Below are 21627 nucleotides of genomic sequence, written 5' to 3' on the forward strand. Positions count from 1 at the left end.
CACTCTGTGTCCCGGTGAAAAGTTTGTTACATGTAGTTATCTCATTTAATCCTCACACAATTTAGTATGATTCTGTTAAATATTTTTGAATAAAGATTAAGACTGAGGTTTAGTGAGGTCACCTTTTCAAAGATCATAAATTTCACAATTGAGAGAACCCGCATTTGACGCCATCTTGTCTCATCTCTGAGCCTTCCCTTCCAACCCATCCCTTTAAACCATGAAGCTACTAACAATATAGGGTGTTGTGGAAGAAAGACAAACCTGTGCTTGTTATAGTGGAAGAAGCAAAGCCCCTACCTGAGAAGTTAGCGTGACTTGTCCAAAGTTCAGTGGTACGTGTACCAGGGTGCTGGTTGGTTGACCCCACCAACCCCTTTGTTTATCCCCTTCTTAGGGGACAGAACAGTCAGTGCATAGATATTTACTGCTTTATCGTGCTGTCTGTACCAATACTCCTACGTGCTGGAGGAACATGAAAGAAAGAGTCTACAGCCTTCTTAGGGAGATGAGATCAACAGTGAGAACATCAGAATCTACAATGAAGTTCTAGATTTTGTACAGTCATTTATAAGGCAGTGGGATAGAGGAGGTAGTTAGCTTCTCTGGGGTGCTTTTCCATACCTTCATTTTATTCCATTTTTGTCAACGGTATAGGGAGGTCATAAATATTGTTGGGTTTTTTTTGAATGAAGAAACTGGGTCTGAGATAGGGAGGAGGGGTGTTGAGGTAGATAATTTACTCAGAGCCAGAAAACAGCAAAATTTAATTTTGAGTGTAGATCTGACTCTGAAGTCTAAGATCGTGTCATGGAGTAACAGGAGCAGGTGCGTGGTCCACAGCCAGAAGGCATTTCAGAAGAGGCGGGACTTGAGCTAGACAAGTGGGTGGGTAGAAGAGGGGCTGAGTCTGTGACCCATAGCATGGCTAGTACTCCTTTCTTTGAAGCTAAAATTCCTGTAGATAACTGTAGCGGGGGCCAGGCAGGCAGCCCAGCTCCTCCCCCCCCCCCCCCCCCCCCCCCGTGCTTCCTGGAGACCATGAGACTGGTGTTCAGACAGAAACAGGTCTGGAAAGACCTTCCATCATGAGCCTGGGGGACTTGGCACTCAGAATGACCCTTGGCTGCCAACAGATGCCCAGAAAGTATTAGCTCCCGGCATGCCTCTGGGGAGCACTCAGGTGACAGGAATTGACAGTAATTACCATCTACCTGCACCCACCATCCTGCAGTTGCAGCAGACACACAACACCAGGAGCACCCCAGGATGTGTAAGCACCCCTTGTCTACTCAAAAGCATGACCCATGGGGTAGCCTCACTTGGGGGGTGACCGGAAAGGATGCCCTTTTCCTTTTCCGAGACCTACAATCTCAGAATCTGTGGTTTAACCAGCTCCTTGGGTAATTCAAGTTTGAGAAGCTCTGAGCTAACCATCGTCGGGTTTTGGTTGTTGTTGTTTGTTCTGGCCCAGGTTTGGGCTTCCCAAGCTACTCCCTTCATAAGAGGAGCGTAGTTGTTCAAAGACTTGCAGCCATGCTCAGGGAGCTAGGGGGCCCATGATCTTGGGGTTCCTAGCTCAGCCTATCCTGCCTTGGGTCCTCCACCTTTGCAGGGCTTGGGATTCTTCCCTTTAGAATCAGTCATTATGGACCCTGTGCCGATGATGGTTGTGGGAATCAAATGAATGTACATGAGTCTAAGAATATACATTAGTGTCATGGTTGATTAGCATGCCCCTCCTCTGACAGAATATTCGTCTGGGTGGCTCTCTCAGTGCCAGTAGGGCATTTCAGTGAACAAACTCTCAATTTGACTGCCCTGCATTGTCTTGAATGTAAGTGCTTGACTTGAGGATTATATTCCTGGGTCTGACCTGCTTGAGAAGTGAGTTCCACGGGCCACTGCCTTGCCCCCAGGGGAGAGGCTACCCCAAAGAAGCCCTCAGCCATTTTCTCTCATAGATCATGGTCTCCTGTGCCGCTTCCTTGTCTGCTCTTTTCCCAAGGCTCCAGCAGGAGCGCAGCTGTCATCCTTTGAAAGATTCAAGACTCTATTTTGAGCCAGGTGCCTGTGTTTGGATTTAGTGTCACTTCCTTGATGCAGGTTGACCCAATCGGCAACACCTGGAAAATAATTGGTGGCAGCAGAGGGAGCATCATCTTGTGTTTTGTCAGATCTGGGGAGGAAGAGGAAGTACTGCTCGCCATCCCCAGTGGCTCTGTCTTCCAAGCTGGCATGAATAATTGAGAGCTGGCAAGCTGACTGCACCAAAGAGTTGCATTATGTAAAGCTGCAGGCGGCAGGGTGTGCATGTGCATGCGTGCATGTACGTGTGTGTCTGCGTGTGTGTCTGTGCGCAAGGAGGGTGCATGTCTGAGTGTGTCTGTGCGCGTGCGTGCAGCGGCTCCAGAACAGCTGTCTGTGAGGGAGTCAGAGGGAGAGAGAGAAAGGGAGCAAGGGCGAGGGAGAGAGGCACTTGTGGCCGGCTGCAGGACCACACTAAATAACAACCGCAGAGGGAGGTGGGGGGAAGGAAAATAAAGGGGAGTCATGCTTAAAATTCCAGAGCAGTGCGAAACAGCAGAGAAAGGAAGCTCCCCCAGCTTCTGAGAACCCTGCCCCCACTCCCTTCCCCTAAGATCCAGGGCTGTGGGATAGTCATGGAGGTGAGTGCCCTCCAGCTTCCTCAGGGCCCCCGCTCCCCACCCCCGCCCCCCTCTGCCCAATGCATGAATGAATGAGTTCCTCTCTGCACTGCACTCTACTACGTTCCTAATGGCTTCCAGGTTAGTGCTAACCGGTGCTGACGCTGTGTGTGTGTATGTGTCAGTCTATCTTTGTTTCCTGGGGGATTTTTTTGAGAGGGTGGCTCTGCCCGGGGGGTCGGGTGGGGGCCCTGGGGGCGAGAGTGAGGACCCATCTGTCTGGTGGTGTGCTTTTTCCAGCTGGCGCAGGCTGCTCAGAGCTGCCGAGAACACAAGCCTTCCCAGGCAGGGTAAATCCGGAGTCCATGTTGTTTGCTTCAGTTCTGTGTTGGGGGATCCGAAAGCAGCCAGCGTGACATCATGCTGCAGAGATGCCACATTCTTCTCCCTCCCTAGCTTCTTTCCCCCTGCCCCCCACTTCTTCACAGTAGCCCCAGCTGGAGCAGAGCTTTGGGACACTGAGGGGTAGGCCTGGGTGGGGTGGAGGGAAGGGGATTGGTCTGGGGCTGATAGGGTCCCCTTGGCCAGCAAGACTTTGCAGGGCCCTCTAACTTGGAGAAAAGAGGGCAGGTGATTGAATTAGCAGTGCGTCATGGAGAGCTGGCCGGAGCTTCTGGGGGAAAGTGTGGACAGACCATGTGCTCCTGTTCTCCATCCACCAACTCAGCTCTGGGGTGCCCCTGGTGGGGGAGAGGTGACCAGAACAGTGGGTAGCAAGGGAGGGGAGGCAGGCTGGAGAGTTAGGGGCCAGGTCTCCCTCTGAGCTGTGGTCAGACAGTGCTTTTCCACAGGGAGTGTGAGCCTTGATGGATGGATCTGGCTTGAAGGAGATGAGAGGGGAAGTTGATAGCTCCTGTCTCAGGGAAATAAAGGGATTTGTTTATTCTTTGGCTTAGCTGGCATTTGGCTCAGAGACTTGCCATGTGTTTTCAGAAAATAGATACTCAGTGGCTGGGCCTTACTCCCCCACACCTCCTTGCATTGTTAGTTATTTGCTTGATTTAGGCAAGTAGAGGGGTGGGGGAGGCATGGGAGCTCTCTGTCTCCCTTGGGGTTCAGCCCAGGCTCAGCCTAGCCTGGAAGGGGCTTCTTTACCTTTTCTGACACTTGCTAACAAACTGTGCTTCTATGGACACCCCCTTCCTCCTGTCTCCTGCCTTTCTTCTCCCCATCTAGCCTTGCGTGATGGGCATGTTCTCACCTTCGCCTTGTTCAGCGCTCCACAGGTTAGAGAAGTTTAGGGCCAGGTGGAAAGAGCTGACTGGGAAGAAGGAAAGGAAGAAGGGATGTTTTGGGAGCTGCCCAGGGCAGAGCAGTGCCGTTGTCAAGACCATGGAAGGCAGTACCCCACTGAGAGAGAAAGAAAGAGTGAGTTTATCATCCTCCCTAGAAAGAAAACTCTCTCTTCTCTTTTTCTTGACCCTACAAATTTCTTCTTAAGGCAGGAGCAAGACTGCAGCCCTGACTTTTCCTCAACTGGGGGACACTCTCTGCCCCCACCCCGACCCCCCTTTTGACAGGGGAGAAGCAGACTGGCCAGATAAAAAAACCACACAAACAAAAACAAAAAACCAACCCTTTCAAGGTCATACACTGTTAGATGGAGCATTAGGCAGCCCTTTCTGTGAGGGACCAGATAGCAATGTTTTAGATTTTGTCAGCCCTACCGTCTCTGTCCAGGTGACTTCACTCCACCAGGTACAGGGAAAGCAGCCACTGAGCTGCCTACCCTCTAAAACTTTACTTTTGGGTTCTAAATGTCTCTTTTATATAATTTTCATGTGACAAGATAGCCTTCTTTTGTTTTTTTCCTCAACTGTTTAAGGATGTGAAAATCATTCACAGCTCCTAGGTCATACCCACATGGGTGGCCAGCTGGATTTGACCTCAGTGGTAGTTTGCTCACCCCTGAATTAGACAGTTCTGATCAGCAAGTCCTGATAATCACCTGAGACCTCCTTAGAAAAGTGTGCCGGGACCAGAATGCCTTCACTATGCACATGTTCTCACATACCTTCCATTCCCGGTTATGGACAAGACAGAGCCGGATTTAGTTTTCTTAATGAGCTCACAGTATTGTTTCTGTAAGTCAGACCGTCCAGAGACTAAGGAACAAATGTTTGGACTTGAAACAGGAAAACATTTGCTACAGGCTTGACATCTTCAGAGAAGAGAATCTCTAAGGACTGTGGTTTTGCGTCAGATCTGGGCTTGTTCACATACCAATTCAGAATTGTAGCATAGTCTGAGTTGGGGTGAATGCTGGATGAATTCATCGCCATCCACTAGGACTTGCATTTGTCTGGTTGGGAGAAGGGACCAGGAGCACTCCTTGCGGAGATATGTATACATAGGTTACACATGCATGTACTGTCTGGAGGCTGTAGCCAGAGACTCGTCAGAGAACAGTGACTAATTCCAGATCCCCCTGATTCAGAAGATGACTTCAAAAATATATTTGCACTGTGATTTCCCAAGCATCCCAGGTGATGGTTCTGCTCTATTCTGGGCTCACCAGATTACTGCTCAGCAGTATGGCAACCATTTCTGGAATCTGCAGTTTAAGGGGGGTGAGCTGATGTCCATTTAGAGCAGAGCCAACCCAAGGGCTGAAAGACCCCTGGACCTGCTGTGTGTGGGGCAGCTGGAGGGACCAGCGAGTATGAGATCCCTGTTCACAGCATGTGGAAAGGAATCAGATGTGATCTGTGACTGTCAAGGAATCTTTGACTGTGATCTCTGACTGTCAAATAGGGTCTTTGTGAGGAAGTCACAAGAAATAAATAAAAAAAGAGTTGCCCTGAGTTAAAATGAATTATATATCACTAATTACTAGAAGTCATTCATTAATGACGTCTATGTCACTTGAGGTATAATCTGCTCAAAGATTTGGTGGAAGTGTCATAGGAGAAATGATTTTTAATATCTGAAAATGAGTTAAAACCATCCAGAGAAAGCAGGATCAGAACAAGGGGTTATAGCTAATGAGCTGACCTCAAGTCTGGGAAAGCTGGAATAAAAAAAAAGTGGTAGGCATTGTCACAGGATTGTTTTGTTTTGTTTTGTTTTGTTTTTTCTTTGATCATAAAGAACTTGTGATGGTAGCAGGAAGCAGTGAGAAGAATCACAAGGGGGGTTCTGGAATTTTGTACCTTGAATATATTTTAAATTAGGGTGAACACTCATGATTTAGGTGTGTGCTTGCAACAGGCATACTGACCTCTGACCACCCTCTTTGTTCTAAAATTTCTGTGATTTGAATATATTCTTCAGCCTGTTTCTGTTTGTTCTCTGGTGGGGATTAAGCAGGTGCTTGGCTCTAATAAGGGGTTTAGGGGAGGAGCTATATGATGGTTATTTACCTCTTCTCGCTCCCCCTCCCCCGCACACCCCAAGTCTGTGACTGGGCACTTTCTTCTCAAGGCCCTACAGCAACCTGTGCCAGTTGTGACATCACCAGAGGGGCCACTGGGGATGCTGAATTCACCTTCAGCCCAGATGCCTGGGCCCTGTTTCTGGACCCTTTGCTTGATTAACGTATGAGTCCCTGTACTACCTCTGAGTAATTCCAGTGTGTCCTGTGCATGCTCTGACCATCCTCCTCCAGCACCCTCAGACGGTCAGGGCCCTTGAGGGCCGCATTCACAGGCCTTCTCCCCTCACAAAAGCTGAAGCTGAAAGAGGAGGGGTGTGCCCCCCCATCACACCTGCCCTCCCTGGAAGGGGGCTGAGTCAGGACTGTCCAGCTCCCTTAACAGGTGGCCAGGGGAGATGTTTTTGAATGAATCCAAATGGCTTTTGTGCCATAGTGTTAATTGCATGTCTGTCTCCTCCTACTTCAGAGGGAAAGATGATGTCTCTAATGTCCAGAGCAATTACCTGGCTGGAAGTAAGGTCCTCCTGCTTTTTGCTGGGTGGGTGGATCCTATACAAGCTTATTCAGTCAGTAGTAACATCTGTCTTGCTAGGGGTGGGGGAGGGGCCCCTGATGCAAATATAGAAGAAAGCAGAAGGTCTTTTCAGTTGAACTCCTCCCTGCCTTGTCAGTGCTTTGTGGCCTGCCCTCCCAGTGGGCTGGAAATCTCTTTCAAGGAAGGGGCTTCCTGGGATAGCTTAGCATCTCTGTGCTTTGCAAAGTGTCTAGTTCCCAAATGCTGAGGCTTAAAAAATATTTTGGGTGGAGTTGTACTTAGATCTGAGATTGATAGTGAGTCAAGTTTAAAAGTCATTACTGTATGCCCAGTATAATGTTGAATAATTAATCTTGGTGTATCCTCCAAGAACCATGACAAGATCACTGTCCTGAAGAACTCTTAGATCACAAAGTTGGCAGCACATAGTAGTTGCTCAGTGATTGTTTATTGACATGAAATCCATAAGCTCAGCTTATTTCTAAGACAGTGAATCATAGAGAAAGTCCCGTGGTTCATGTCACTGAGAAGCACGAAGATATAAGGACCAGGGTACTTAAAAATCCCTTTAGAACAAACATGTTTGCGGTCCCGGTATCAGTGTTGGGACAGAGGGAATTCCATCTTGTGGGAGATCAGAGGACATGACCAGGAAGGCCCCTTCCAAGCTACAATCATTGAGATCAGTTCAGCCAGCACTGCCTGCACACCCACAGGACTGTTCCCCAAATATTAGATGCTTGTCCTGGAGGGACAGGAAAAGGAAACAAAAATCGTACCTCAGCAATAGGTTCCTACATTTAATTTCAGTATCTTCTGCTTCATCTCAAATCTTTATTCCCCCAGCCCTGTGGCAGTAGGGACACTCTGAAGGTGTGAATAGCAGCAGTCTTGCTACCACGCGCAAGGGAAACATTTAGAAATAGGATTCAGTTTCTTAACTGGGAATTCAATTTCTACTTCTGTCATGATTTTGCTCCGTGAGCAACTATAGGAAGCCCTTTATTTGGGGGATGCACTATCTAGTTAGCTAATTTTTTTTTTTAATAGAGGCATGTTTTTATTTATTTATTTGTTTGTTTGTTTGCTTGTTTGTTTATACATGCACTGGGTACAGTCAGAAGCGCAGGAGGGTGAGAGAATTCACCAGAGCCAGAGCGGGGAGCAGAGCAGGCAGAAGGACCGAAGTACACTGCTGAGGGGAGCAGCGGGCGGCAGGAGAGGTCTGCGCGCCATGTGGGACCCTCCTCTGGTGGCCGGGGAGCAGCCGGGGATCGAACCGGCGCCGCAGAGGCTGCGGGCAGCTTCGCAACCCAGCACTCAACCGCTGCACCACCGGGGAGGCCCTAGTTAGCTAATTTTTTAAAAAGATTTTGCCTCACCCTTAAGGTCAGTTGTGGTCACCACCAGCGTACATATGAGACACAGGTGCACAGGCAGATACAGTGATCTTGCTCAAGGGCACATAATGGCTAAGGACTTAAGGTCATGTGTGCTGATGTCTAGGCAAAGTAACCAAGGCAGCAGAGTCTGGAAATAAGGCCATATTTTGGTTTTCATGGATCCAGAAGTCAGAATAAGAATCTACAGCTGGTGTTACAGGGAGGCAGGTATGGAACAGCCTCAAAGTGGCTGAACAGTACCTTAAAAGGAGCTCATTCCTTTGTTCATGTGATACATACCTGTGACCCTTGTGTGTGCCAGTCATTGTGCCGGATGAAGACACCGGGAAAACCGTCCCCAGGGAGTGTTCATTCTAGAGATAAACTACTCCAGCAACAACAAAACCAGGACAATTGCAGCTCCTGAAATTGTACCTAGATATGATGATGATTACCTGGAATTAGGGAGGCTGCCCTAGATGGAATGCTAGGTTAGGGGACATTTGAGCTGTGAAGCCAAGGTTAAAATTCAAAATTCTGGACAGGGATCAACATGTGCAAATATCCTGGGACACATGTGGACTTAGTGTGTTCAAGGCACAGAATGGTCCGAGGAGGCTGGGGTAGAGGGAGAGAATGGTATAAGAATGAGTTGAGGTAACAGTTCCAGGGATTGGATTCCAAAAGGAGTTGGTGTACTGGTCATTGAGGATATCTCCTAGGGGCTATGAATCTATCCTTCCAGAAGGCTAGGAACAGGAAGTAGAGTGGATTTGGCGTGACCCGTGAGCCCCAAGGGTAAAACATATCATGTCCGACTTCCCACAGGTTTAGAAGCACCTCCAGCTGAGTTTTCAAGGCTGTCATCATTTGTTCCTTTTCAAAATGTCCACAGAGATAACAGGAACTCTGCTTTCTCCCTTAGCTCTGCAGGGCCCACACAAACTTACTTTGTTTTTGGAGGAAGGGGGAAAAGTGGGTCAGGCTGTTTGGGCATTTCAGGCATGGAGTCCTGGTTCTATTGCAGGCCCTGGTCTCCATGGAAATGAAAAATAGTGTTTGTCATGCCTGTTCCTGGATTGAATTCCAAACTCTGGGCAGAACAGAAGCTGCAGGAAAGCCAGGGAGTGGGGGAGCAGGATGGAGGGGTGCTCCAACATTGCAGTGAGGGGGATCTTTCTCGGGCTCGAGCAGAACAGGCCTGCAGCTACTGCCCGGTCTCTAGCCCTCTCTCCACCCATGACCTCTCTGGTCTGAGAACACCAGGAGAAGGGCACCCGAAGTCTGCTTTCCTCTGCTTGTACAGAGACTTCCCATGGACCTTGCCCTCATGTTGATTGGCCAGTTAATAAACTCATCACCACCTGAGGTCACCTGTAGCACTTTCCCCACATCAAATAATTCCTTGCAGGGTTAAGTAGATCCCCAGTGAGACTGAAGCTAAGTATTCAATTAGTTGGCCGTAAATATTTTCAAGCGGCTCTGCACCTTTCATTCCCCTTATAAGTTTAAAAAAAATATTTCCATTGATACGTAAACAAGATAGGAAAGAGGAAGACAGGGTATGTGGAGCTTGTTGACCATAGAAGGTGCTCTGAATTATCACAGTATCTACAGAGATGGGCCAGTGAGGGACAGAGTGCAGAGAGAGGGTGGGTCAAGGGCCAGTGTGGATACTGTGAGCCAGTGTTTGCTTGAGTGGCCAGTTAAGTGAGTCTGGCAAATTGTCGGACTTTGTTAACTGTCTATGCCAGTGGTCTGACCTGGCAACAGTTGGTTTCCAACTGCTTGGTTCCAAATGTCAGACACAACCTGTTTCCGAATACCTTGTATGTCTTACTCAAAGGGTCCATTTGTAAAACCCCCAGGGAATTTCATCAAGTTACCCAAACAAGAGAAGAGAACAAAGTCTTCTTCTTTCAAAATCTTGCTCTTGCAGCAGTTGAGGGAGGTCCATTTTGTCAGGCCCAGCAGCTGCATTGTATCAGCTGTGATCGGAAAGAAAGGAGTTCTTACCCAAGCCTGCTCCTTCGCCACCCCTTGCTGAAACACATCGGGCTGCTGAACATAGACCAAAGTGTGTGGCATCTGGGCCTGGCTGTGACTCTGCTTTAGTGTAAGTTGGGAGTAGAACCTCTACCTTGGAGAAACAACAGCAGGGGCAAAGCATCTCTCCTCAAAGCTGTCTGGCCCCTTTCTTCACCCGGGTGGTCACAGTTTGACACTGCTGGCTTCCTCCCTTAGAGAAAGAATTGGACCCAATGGCAGATTTAGAATCCAAGAGATAGGCCCACCAAGAGTGGGCCTAGTCATCCTTTCAAATCCCCACTCCATCCAGTGCCCTAAGAAGTCTTGTGTGCACTGAACTGTCTCCTGCTGAGTACCCCTGGTCGGGCCATCAAGGGTCAGACTACCTCTTGACCCCTCAACGAGCTGTCTCTCTGGTCAGGCTTCCATCCTTCGCTGTGAGAGGACAGGCCTGGGGTAGCCCTTCCGACTCTTCTCTATCTGTACTTGTCATCTTGGGGATCTGAGACTGCGGTTTTATTTTTTTCATGGGTAAGGATGGCCAAACCCAGGAGTTCCAGGACCTTATGACAAGGAAACAGGCCTGGGAACTTTTTTTTTCTTTTTATATGAGTTGGTATTTTTTTTTAAATTTTATATATTTTTTACATCATTTTTCATTTTTGCGCAATGTATGCATTTTCATCTTAGTTATAGTCCCCATACAATTCCCACCCCCCTTGTTTTGATCCTTTTCCCTTCTCAACCCTTCTTCCTCTCTCTCCCCGCCCCCCACCCTCACCCCGTAGTATGTCTCTGGTTTATAGTTGCTTGTTGATTTTGATTTTTACTTTATTATAATAAATTAGTCTTTTTCCTGGTCCCTTATTTAGGTTTTCTAGATTCCTGCTGTGAGTGAGGCCATCCAGTATTTTTCTTTTTCTTTCTGGCTTATTTCACTGAGCATGATCCCTTCTATATGAGTTGGTATTTTGATCCCTGAGGAGGAGGGTCAGAGAGAATTTGGGACCCTGCTTGTGATTTGGGCCACGTTCCCCTTCTGTGCTCTGCTTTCATGAGGGGACAGACACTGCTACTTAACAAGCAGGGAAACAGGGAGGAATTGAAAAACAATTGGTGGGCAGACCTACCAATGGAGGCCTTTGCAGGCAGTCTATAAATTTCATGCAAATGTTATGCAAATGCACCTGTGGTCTTCCTGTCTGGGATACTTGCACGTTTGCTATGGGAAAATTCAAAGTGGGGCTTGCTGAGTCACTTGGATACTTGTCGTGCTCTTTTAAAGAACTAAGGAGGATTGTTGATGAAAAAACTAACGATCATGGGGATGGGAGGTATGTAGCTGGATAACAGAATAGTCCTCTGTTGGGAATTAAGAAATTCGAGACTTCAAATCAGATTTTTTAACCAGAAGCTAACTAAAGGCAGAGAGGGATGAGGTGCCAGTAATGTGGCTGTGGGCAGAGACTCCACTGCTGCTGAGAATCACATCCTCCTCTTGTTCATTCCCCATCAATTCAACTTCAGGTTCTTCTCCACTGGTATCACCTGTGACAAGCACAGCTTATAAACTGTTCCATCTACCTGGTAGACACTGAACAGCTGATACACTCAGAGTTATAAGCAGGTTCCTGGCATCTGGCACAGACACCCACTTATCTCTTCACACTTAGAAGATTGGTCCTTGGGAGCAGTGGTTCGCAAATTTGGGAGCGCTTTGGAATCAGCTATGATCCTTGTTTAAAATGTAGATCCTTCAGATCCTCTCCTTGGAAACTTTCATTTATTGAGTAGAGGTGAGGCTGGTATGCTACACTGTCAGGGAGCACCCCAGGTAGACAGATCTGGTCCCCACTATGGGAAATGATGCTTGTTGGGGCCTCCCCGGTGGCACAGCAGGTTGAGCACAGCGGAGATTCCCACATGGAGCAGCAGACCTCTCCTGTCACGCCCGCTGCTCCCCTCAGCAGTGTTGTTCGGTCCTTCTGCCTGTTCTGCTCCCTGCTCTGTCTCTGGTGAACTCTCTCACCTTCCCGCGCTTCTGGCCTGTACCCCAGTGCTTGTATAAATAAATAAATCTTAAAAAAAAAAAAGTGATGCTTTGTAGCATGCGAAGCCTGTCCTCATAACCCTGTGAAGACAGAATGCAAGGGTATTTATTTCACATTTTATAGCAAGGAACTACAATCGTCTTAACCATTGCAAGTCAGTAATACTGAACATTCATTATGTATCAGGCACTGTGCAAAAACATTTGAATTATGTTGTTTCATTTAACACAACAGAGATAGGTACTAGTATCTCATTTTTTCTGATGGGAAAAATGAAGCTTAAGAGCTGATCACACAACAAGTGGCAGAGCTGGGCCTCAAACTCGGGCCTGCTGACCACATGGACAAGCAAGTAATCCCCACCATGTATGGCCCAAGCAGGCCCACAGCAAATAAATGTTTCATTTTAAACAGCCTTTCTAAATTTCTAATTAAATGCTCTTTCTATAATGTTGGCGGGCCCTGGAATGTATCAGGCAGTTTGTAAAAATATTGCCAGGGCCCTGGCTGTGTGACAGCCATCCATTTGCTCATCCAGGTTAGATCAGGGGTGGACGTGGGGGAAACACTGACATGTACACAGTGTCCGGGGGTGGAGAGCAGGGTTGAGGTACAATTGGGAATGAACCGGGGTGGTGGAGCACCCCAAGGCAGGAATATGGCCAAGGTGCTGCTACCCTCCAAGCCGGTGGGCATGCAGAGCGACACACCCATATTTGGCAATCGCTGGAGCAGATATGATTGATTTCTCTGAAGGCAAATAAGTTACCCTGAATGAGGAACATGGAACACCAAATTACTATTCTGCTCTGCTCAGGGTTCCCAAAAGTGTATGGCTGACTGATCAGAGGGCTGGCATGCTGACAAGGTCCACCTGTGCCTGCAGATATACTGCAGATATAGGCTCAGAGAAGCCAAGCAAAGTGGGGGTTGGGTGCCCTGATGGGGGTGGGGAATGCTGCAAAATGAGTCACTACACAGGCCCGAAGAACCTGTATCCTCTTTTCCTGGGTCTTTCTTTCTCAAGGACTTCAGCCAGATAACCATAGGAAATAGAATCAAATTGTAACATGAGGTACAATAGTCAGATTTAAGTTCTATTTGTTATTGGATGGCCAGGAGAGGAGTGAAATAGTGAAAGACCTTTTGTTAGGAGTCTTAAACACAGATGGGATGCGATGAGAAGGGAGCAAATGACATAGGGGCCCCCCTGTACTGAGTTAAAAGGCTGGTGGGAGCCCCTTTGCTTGGGGGAGCTGATGGCTACAGGATTCTCTTAGGCATATTATGCTTCAAGACCATTTCTTGGAATGCTCATACATTTCCTCATGAGTAGGTTTTGGGGGGTGGATAATCTTACCTCCTACTATCATCCCCACCCTAACCACATACACTTAGCCTGGCTAACTCTTAATTCATTTCTTCAGAACCCAGCTCCAGTGCCATAGCCTCAAGGAGACCTTATCTTGATCTCTCAAGTCTGATTTTGATTCCTTTCCTCTCTCTGCTTTCTTCATTGCTCACCTTTAAATGCTAAGCTCTTCCTCCTATAAGCACTTCTCACTCATCAATAAGAACCTGAAAGCCTAGTGTTATGCCAGGGATTCAGTATATGTTGTCGAAGAAGAACCAGATATGAAGTCACTTCACCTGGGCCAGACACAGAGCCTCCCTGTTTCTTGGGTTTCTTATACGAAGTCGAGGGTTGGATATCTTGATCCCAAACTCTGGAATGGGGTCTTAATTAGTCCAATAGTTCCTTCCCATTCTATGGCAAAGCTAAGGTCTTTTTTAGCTTTAAAATCCTAGGATTTTGAAACACAATGCAATACTGTTACTACTAAAGGTGGCAGGATCATTTTAATGGCACATTGTAGAGTTTGAGAGATACAAATGATGTTAGGGGACTTGGTTTTATTTGCTCAGGAGGACATTCAAATCTATAGGATAATCGGGGAGACTTTTCAAGTGTTTGAAAAGTCTAGCTGGTCTAATAGTGACTTTACTGAGTTAGAGCTGTACCTCTAAGTATCTCCTCTTGTATTGTGAAAACCAGAACGGAGATGGAGCATGGGGCCTGGGCTAAGGGGGATACTTGAGCTAATTTTTTTAATGTAAATGTAAATGTTGGTTGGGTGATTGAAGGGGGAACATGGCATTTCAGAACAAGAGAGAGCACGTGTGACTGCATCAGATGTGTAGAATGCAAGAGTGTGGTACAAGGGTCTATGCATTGACCACTGAGCAGGTTGCACCAAGATGAGTAGCCAGAGGTGGAGTTTTAGAGGGATCTTAGAGTAAGATCGTTGAGGAGACTCTGTAACATAGAGTTCAGATTTTATTCCAAGGGATAGGAATCCATGAGACAGCTTTATCAGAGGAGAAGATGGTCAAGAATGGCAAACTTGGGCCTCCCCGGTGGCGCAGCGGTTGAGCGCTGGGTTGCGAAGCTGCCCGCAGCCTCTGCCGCGCCGGTTCAATCCCCGGCTGCTCCCCGGCCACCAGAGGAGGGTCCCACATGGCGCGCAGACCTCTCCTGCCGCCCGCTGCTCCCCTCAGCAGTGTACTTCGGTCCTTCTGTCTGCTCTGCCTCCCGCTCTGGCTCTGGTGAATTCTCTCACCCTCCCGCACTTCTGACTGTACCAAGTGCTTGTACAAATAAATAAATAAATAAATATTAAGAATGGCAAACTCATTTTCTAGGAAATTGACTTTGACTGCAAGGTAAAGAGTGGGTGAAAACTGGAGGCAGGTAGCTCTTTCTATCCATCTTGCTACTTGTCTGTTCTGCTACCTAGTCATGCTGTTGGAAGCTTGGTTCTAAGAACAAGCTCTATTCATCAGATCAGCCTGTGTTTTCAGATTCTGTTGTGCTCCTTTCCTACCCACATGACTTGGATGAGTTACTTTTAGTCTGTCAATACAATTTTATCACCTAAAAAATAGGACCATAATAATACTCATGAATACTTCAGAGGTTGACTGGGAAGATTAGATGAGATAATGCGTCATAAGTGCTTGGCACAGTGCCAAGAATGCAAACCTTCACAAACTCTTAACTATTTTCATTAATAACAGGCTAGAGGTGTACATTTTGGAGCTGTCGTGATACCCAAGGCTGTTAAAGCCACGGGACTGAAAACCTTAGCTGGAATGAGATTCAAGTCAGCAGACCCTGCGCATACTCCCTATCTCTTCTGTGCGCCATGCTGGGCGGGGTGGGAGGTACAAAGGCTTGAGGCTCCAGGAGTGTGCTGATCTTAACCTCAGCACCAGGCAGAGTGTTAAATGCTTTAGTCAATTCCGTGGCTGAGATGCAGAAAGGCTCTGGAGAAGGTGGTAGTTGAGATGGGTCTTAAAGGATGAACCAGACTCCAGGAGGTTGATTTGGAGGGAACGGATTCTTCATACACACATGTGTAAGTGGTACAGAACTCTAGAAACAGGAGAAAGATAATAAAACCTGGGATAATAAAAGATAATAAAACCATATCTATGTAGGACTAGAATCTGGGAGCTCTTTAAGAGCCTAGTCAGAGCAAGAGTATTGAAATAAACTTTACGTCAAATGATTCTGAAGATTTTGGATACTAAATATGGATACTAGTTGAGGCTTATATTTAGACAGATTTGATGGCAAAGATGTTAAGGAGAATGGAAGAGAAGAAGATGGGGGAGGCCACTTAGACCACTAAGGGAAGAGTGTAAGCAAGAAGCACCGAACACCTGAACTAGGGCCCTTGGGATGGAAAGGTAGACGGGGTTAAGGAGCTTTAGGAAATAGAATTGCCATTTTTGTGGGATGAAATGGTAGAGATGGGGTTGCAGTCAGGCTAGGATTTGAGAATGGGCAGTCGAGGGCGGAAGGTGGCAGGCTCTGTTTTGTATCTGAGGTGTTTGGGAGACTCCATTTGGAGGAGGCGAAAGTGGTGTGGAGGGCTGGGCTGAAGCTAATGAGTGTGATCGGAACTGAGCCAGGGACAAGAGGGCTTTTCTTCGAGGTATACTTAAAGTCATAGAACGCAGGAGAGGACTTGGGCAGGGAAGGACTCGCTCCCCTTTGGGGAACGTTTAAATTTCAGGTGGCGTAGCAAGTGGCTGAAGCAGCAAGAAGAATAGAGGAAAGGGGACGGAGGAAAGATTTTTCAAGAAACACGCAGGTGATCCACAACCTTAACAGCACTGAGGGGGAAAAGTGGCAAATGACGGTATAAGTTGTTTATTGCCTGATGAAATGAAAGCAGAATTTTAGTGTCCAAGGGTGGCCCATGAAGGATGTGCCTGGGTTCCCTAGGGGATGAGGGGACCTCTTGGGCACGCCCATCATTGAGTTAGCCATTCACGGGCTTTGAGAGAGCTGGAGTGAATTTTCTTCAGGTTACACTTTCTGCCCTCCCCAGCTCTCTCAAGGACTAGATGCCAGAGAGTCTGGATAAGGGTGGTGGGGACGCAGTGAGAACTTGAAGACTCTTTCACCAAATCATAGCTATTGTTAGTAAATTCTCTTAGAGGATGGAGCAAGATGCCGAGCCTTCCTGTAGTCTCTGATCACACATGCCTTCCACTTCTCTGGTCTCTTTTTCTCCCTCTTGCCATCAGATTCCTTCCACAAATATAGCACTGCCCCCCTCTCTGCTCTCTCTGGTTTAGGTTCTGGGGCTCATTCCCTTTTTCTCTGCTGAGGATCCCTAGGTGTAAGGTTCTGCTGAATGGGACCTGGTTTTCATTGCAAATGGGTGCAATGGGACATTTAAGGTGGCAGCTGGATCTTCATGCAAATGACAGTGTTCCTGCCTCACACAGGGCAGCTGGGAAAGCACCTGTGTTCTCAGTCCTGACTGTTTCCAGAGTCTGACCCTCCTGCTTTCTCCCTGCTGAGGGGTGAGAGGGGCCCTCCCACTCCACTTGTGCTTCTATGGTTTTCCAGTCCTTGCTTTCCTTCCCATGTCCCCCATTTCTTTCTTAATGTTTTTTCCTCCCTCCTTTCTTTTAGAGCAAAGCAAACACCTATTAAACTTAACCGCATTCAATTTTTCTCTCCTTTTCCTTTCGTTATCTCTTCTCCTATAACACTGGGAACACAAGCTAAATAGCAACTAAACATTTATACAGCTGATAAGGCTCTGGTGTTAGTGGATTCGGTACTATGGGACAATCAGGTATCTGTAGGAAATGAATTTGGGGGGAAGGGCACGTGGAATGTGAGAACTTAAGCTGTGTTCCCCTGTACCCTGGGCAGGGGCAGTAGGAACCGAGATGGCTCACAGGGGAATAATATGGTGTATGCTGAGTGACAAGTCAGAAGACCTCTGTGACCCAAAGATACTGAACTTCTCTCTACCTTTCATTGGCCTTTATATTAATAGAAATTATATTTGAAAAAAATAAAAACCTGGATTATGGTACTTGTCATTACTACCTCGATGGGGTGTTTTAAAGCCCAGTGAAATAATATGCTTTGAAAGTAGGATTATTGTTTATTTTTAGGGGACAAATCCAAAATAGGGTAGACATTGGATTTGCAGCATCTATAAAATGAGCTGATAGCATTAGGTGACTCTAAGGAGCTCATTTCATTCAGCTCTTAAATCCAGTTCTTCCTGGACAGATCTTGGCATATAAAGGGGCCCTAACAATATCTGGAGGGATGCTAGGCGGATCCCTGATGGATTGATGTTTCTGTCTAATTGCCCTGCTTACCCGTGACTTCCCTTGCATTTCACATTGGCACCACCGCCCTCTCCTGGCCAGCAGCGGTATTACGGTGTAATCAGTCCATAGCTGAGCCCATTTCTCCCAAACCCTGAGCTGGTTCCTGGGGTCCCCTCTTTGGCCTTCAATCACTGACTGCTTGTCTCCCCACCTCCTTCCCTCTCTACCCTGCTCCCTCTCTCCATCTGCCCCTGCAGCACTGCCAGTAACTCAAACCGCAGCACGCCCGCCTGCTCCCCCATCCTCCGGAAGCGGTCTCGCTCGCCAACCCCACAGAACCCCGACGGAGACACCATGGTGGAGAAGGGCTCAGATCACTCCTCGGACAAGTCCCCGTCCACACCCGAGCAGGGCGTGCAGCGCAGCTGCTCCTCACAGTCGGGCCGCAGTGGTGGCAAAAATTCCAAGGTGAGCTGGAGCCTGCTGGGGCCTCTGTACTTAGAGCTGGCTGCAGGGAAGCAGGTGATGGGGGATTGTGAGGGAAGAACCCCTTCCTCCAGGGACCAGCCCTAGTGTCCCACAGATAGTCTTTATTCATGGGGGGTGGGAGGGCGAGCAGGAGAGAAGATTGAATTTTTTTCTAGTTAAATGTTAACTCCTGGGCTAGACACTCCGAGAGCCCCAGGGCAATGTGAAATGATTCCACGAAGATTGTATCTCTCTGTAGGAACTAGGGAGCCTCACAGACCTTGGAAGAGGGATGTTTGGGGATCAGCAGGAGTCATTCCTTTAGTCCTGACACTTTCTCAAATTTGGGGTCTAAGGGAACATTATTTGGGACAACTATAGTGCCAGGAAGAGAGTCCTCAGGGAATGTTCCAGAATGCTATTTTAGCCTCAGCCCTGGCCATCATCCTTACCTTTGGTACTAACCCATTTGGTGCTCATCTGGCCAAGAGGACAGTGACAGGGCCTCTCCATCCTTCCCAAGTGTGTCTGCACACGTTCCCCCCTCGCCCTGTGGGAAGTAGATGTATTTGCCTGGAGGTTCCTTCTACAAGCTTCCCTTCCCTGCTGGACTCATGAGGCTGGGAGGGGGAGGGTTGGTGGGGACCCTGCGTCCCACCTGAATTTGTCTTTTTGATTTCTTGTTCTTCCTCTTCTTCCCCACCATTTCCCAAATACTTCTTTGCATGCATGGTCTTAGTCTCACAAGCGCCTCTCAAAAGTAAGCCATCTTTTGTCTTTGTCTTTGGTCTTCCCTCAGTGTTAACTTGTCTGCAGTGCTCTGCCCCCGCCCCCCCCCCCAACCCGCCCTGTCCCTGTCCTGCCCCTCTGGCCCCTGTCTTGCTTGGTCCCTTTCCCAGGGGGCTGACCCTACACACTGCCCCCTGGCAGGCTGGCTTGAAGTCACGGAGGGACCATTCCCATTGCACCAAAGTCTGAGAACAGACCTGTCCCCCACACCCCACCCCCATGTCTCTGCCTGCTCCCCAAACACTTCCTCAGGCTGGGAATCTATTCCCTCCTTACATGGTACCTTCTAGAAGCAGAGCCCTGCCAGGGGTTCCTTTCATTCCTTTGGAGAAGGAGGCCCCAATGGGTCAGGCTGCACGTGCTGAGACCCCCTTCTACCTGCTTTAGTGGGTGATTCCTGGTTTCCCAGCAAATTGACTGAAGGTTATGAATTCCCGTGAGTTGAGCTCTCTGCTATAGAGTGACCGCAGGAGCACTACCTGGGCTCACCTTTCCTGTCTGCTGAGAGCAGCTGTGCCTAAGCACCCCTTACTGCTTCACCCCCTGCCCAACCCTGGGGAGGGAGCTTCTGGTTCTTAGGATACTGGATGGGGATCAGAGGGGACATTTTCTCCCGGACGGCATGATGTCAGCACCCCACCAAAGGGGAATGTGGACAGTAACCCCTGCTGAGCCCTGCAGATGTGCGGCCAGGTCAGGGAGGCAGTGCAAGTCTGCCCCAGGCCTTCAGACTCCTGAGGAGCCTTTGCAGAGAGCTGAGAGTGAGCAATAGGTATTTTAGACCAGCAGGGCTCAGGAAATAATACCCACAGGGAAGGGGGTGGATGTAGCCTGAAGGAGAGAAAGCTGAGGGATGACTTAATAATAGTCTCAAGCTTCTAAGTGTTTGGAGGAGGAGGAGGAGGGTGAACAGCTGTTCTCTTTCCTGAGGGAAGAACGGGAGGCTCCAGGGCTAATCCTCTAGTGTGTGACCTTCAGGCTAACAGCGCATCTTGGCTCAGAGATATTCAGCCACTGTTCCTGGCTATAGAGGAAGCCACACGGGTTCTCTGTGGCTTTACTTGGCTTGGCAGGTACAGGGAGGTCTGGAGCCCGGGGCTTTGAAATAACCCCTGCCAGCCCTTCTGAGCCCCTCACACCTCTGGCTGGAGGCAGGGCCAAGAGGACAGTGACAGGGCCTCTCCACCCTTCCCAAGTGTGTCTGCACACGTCCCCCCTCAGCCCTGTTGCAGGCAGGGTCTTCAGGCCAGTCCTCTCTGCTTCTGCCCATGGTGGAGGCATGCTTGGAAGGCGAAGCGCTCAGCTTTCTCAACCTTCCTACCCAAGCCTAGCAAGGCCCTCAGAGAGAGCAATATTGAGGTCTGGTCATTCACCACCACTTACAGGGTGCCTGTCTTGTTCGGTGATGGGGTGAGGTGAGTACCCAGTACTGAGGACTTTTAAATGTCCTGAATAGTCTTCAGGAAAGGAGACCAAGGTCCCACTCCCAGGAGCAGTGTACATTTCAGAAGGAATGAGAAGAATCAAACCCAGCTTATCTATAATACGAGACCAACTCTTGACACCACAGGAGTAGTTGCGGACGTTATATGAATTCAGAGACAGGGGAACCAGGCCAGCCAGGGAGCAGGTGGAGCTTTGAGTGAGACTTCGAGAGGCAAAAATGAGTCCTGAATAAGGGCCCAAAAGCTGAGTGTGCACAGTGGGTTAATCCGGGCGCCATGCCCCACGGAGATGAATGGGGATAGCTGTCTTTAGAAGCGCTTGTCTGAGGCAGTGTGTGTTCCCCGTGGACTCTGCTGTGAGTTCCAGGCTTTGGGTAGCCGCCGCCCCCTCACATTGTCTCAGCTTGATCACACATCTCATGGCAGAGGGGTCAGAACTATTGTCACTAGTACTGCAGCAAGGCCTCCTCACTCCCTGTCTAGAGGAGGTGACCTCGTGTTTCCATCAGCCAGAGAGTGCGTCCCTGGTCAGGCCTCCCACAGATTCAGACTCCTCAGCTCTGGGCCTCCTTTTCCTCATGTGTTCATTTGTGGTGAGTGGTCTATGTCATCTTAGGTTCCTCTCCTGTGCACCCCTAACAGAAGCCTTGGGCTAGAAGGCATTGCACTTATTTCCACTTCCCAGGAGCCTTTGAGTTGGTGCCACCACCCCCCCTTCCATGCTGTAGTGATGGCCTATGGCCACCAGAGGGAGCCAGTGGCTGTTCCCTGCCCCACCAGCTCCTCAACTCCCCGGGCCTCTGCCCTGGCTGCTGGGGCAGTGCCCAGACCCATTCCTGCTCAGGCTGGAGTCCCCTGGCTCTGTGGCTCTGACTTGCCTTTTCCTCTGGACATGACCCATTTTTCAATCCTAATTTGTGTGGTTTTCTTTCCAGTATGACAGACTTAAGCTGATCAAAGTAAGAAGTTGCTTTTTCCCCCAACTCCTACTAAATGTGGAACTCTTATTCCCACCCTCCATCTCCCAGACCCCCTGACCTTTTTACTGGGAGATATTTTTAGGCAACTTGGTGTGTTTCCAGGGGGTTTGCCTTCCGTTAAGTGCTCGCTCTTCCCACCTCTTCTAGCAGCCAACAGAAGCCTGTTCTGCTTGGGTCCCTGCCCCTATAGCTCTGCCTTTGGGGCGATTTTCT

General features: G+C 48.6%; 1 protein-coding gene and 1 long non-coding RNA gene across 13 annotated transcripts in view; one reads left to right on the forward strand and one right to left on the reverse strand.

The window, feature by feature from the left end:
* GRAMD1B (GRAM domain containing 1B) overlaps positions 1-21627 on the forward strand; it is a 231355-nt gene that overhangs the window by 168072 nt on the left and 41656 nt on the right. For 11 of the 12 annotated variants that reach the window (XM_054693161.1, XM_037505488.2, XM_037505478.2 and 8 more), the window contains one exon: positions 17990-18200. In XM_054693161.1, the coding sequence (XP_054549136.1) occupies positions 18087-18200 (114 nt within the window). In that variant the 5' untranslated portion in view covers positions 17990-18086. Of the gene's footprint in view, positions 1-2377; positions 2790-17989; positions 18201-21627 lie in introns of those variants that run through there. The other variant, XM_037505486.2, reaches the window with a different exon arrangement.
* Positions 7134-9022, reverse strand: LOC119240784 (uncharacterized). Its single transcript, XR_005124196.1, has 3 exons — positions 8952-9022; positions 8302-8436; positions 7134-7364 (listed from the first exon to the last, which is right to left on the reverse strand). It is a non-coding gene; the product is annotated as an uncharacterized LOC119240784 (long non-coding RNA).

This window comes from Talpa occidentalis, unplaced genomic scaffold, assembly GCF_014898055.3.
Source record: "Talpa occidentalis isolate TD23 unplaced genomic scaffold, MPIMG_talOcc4v2.1 talOcc4.12, whole genome shotgun sequence".
Classification (NCBI taxonomy): Eukaryota; Metazoa; Chordata; class Mammalia; order Eulipotyphla; family Talpidae; genus Talpa; species Talpa occidentalis.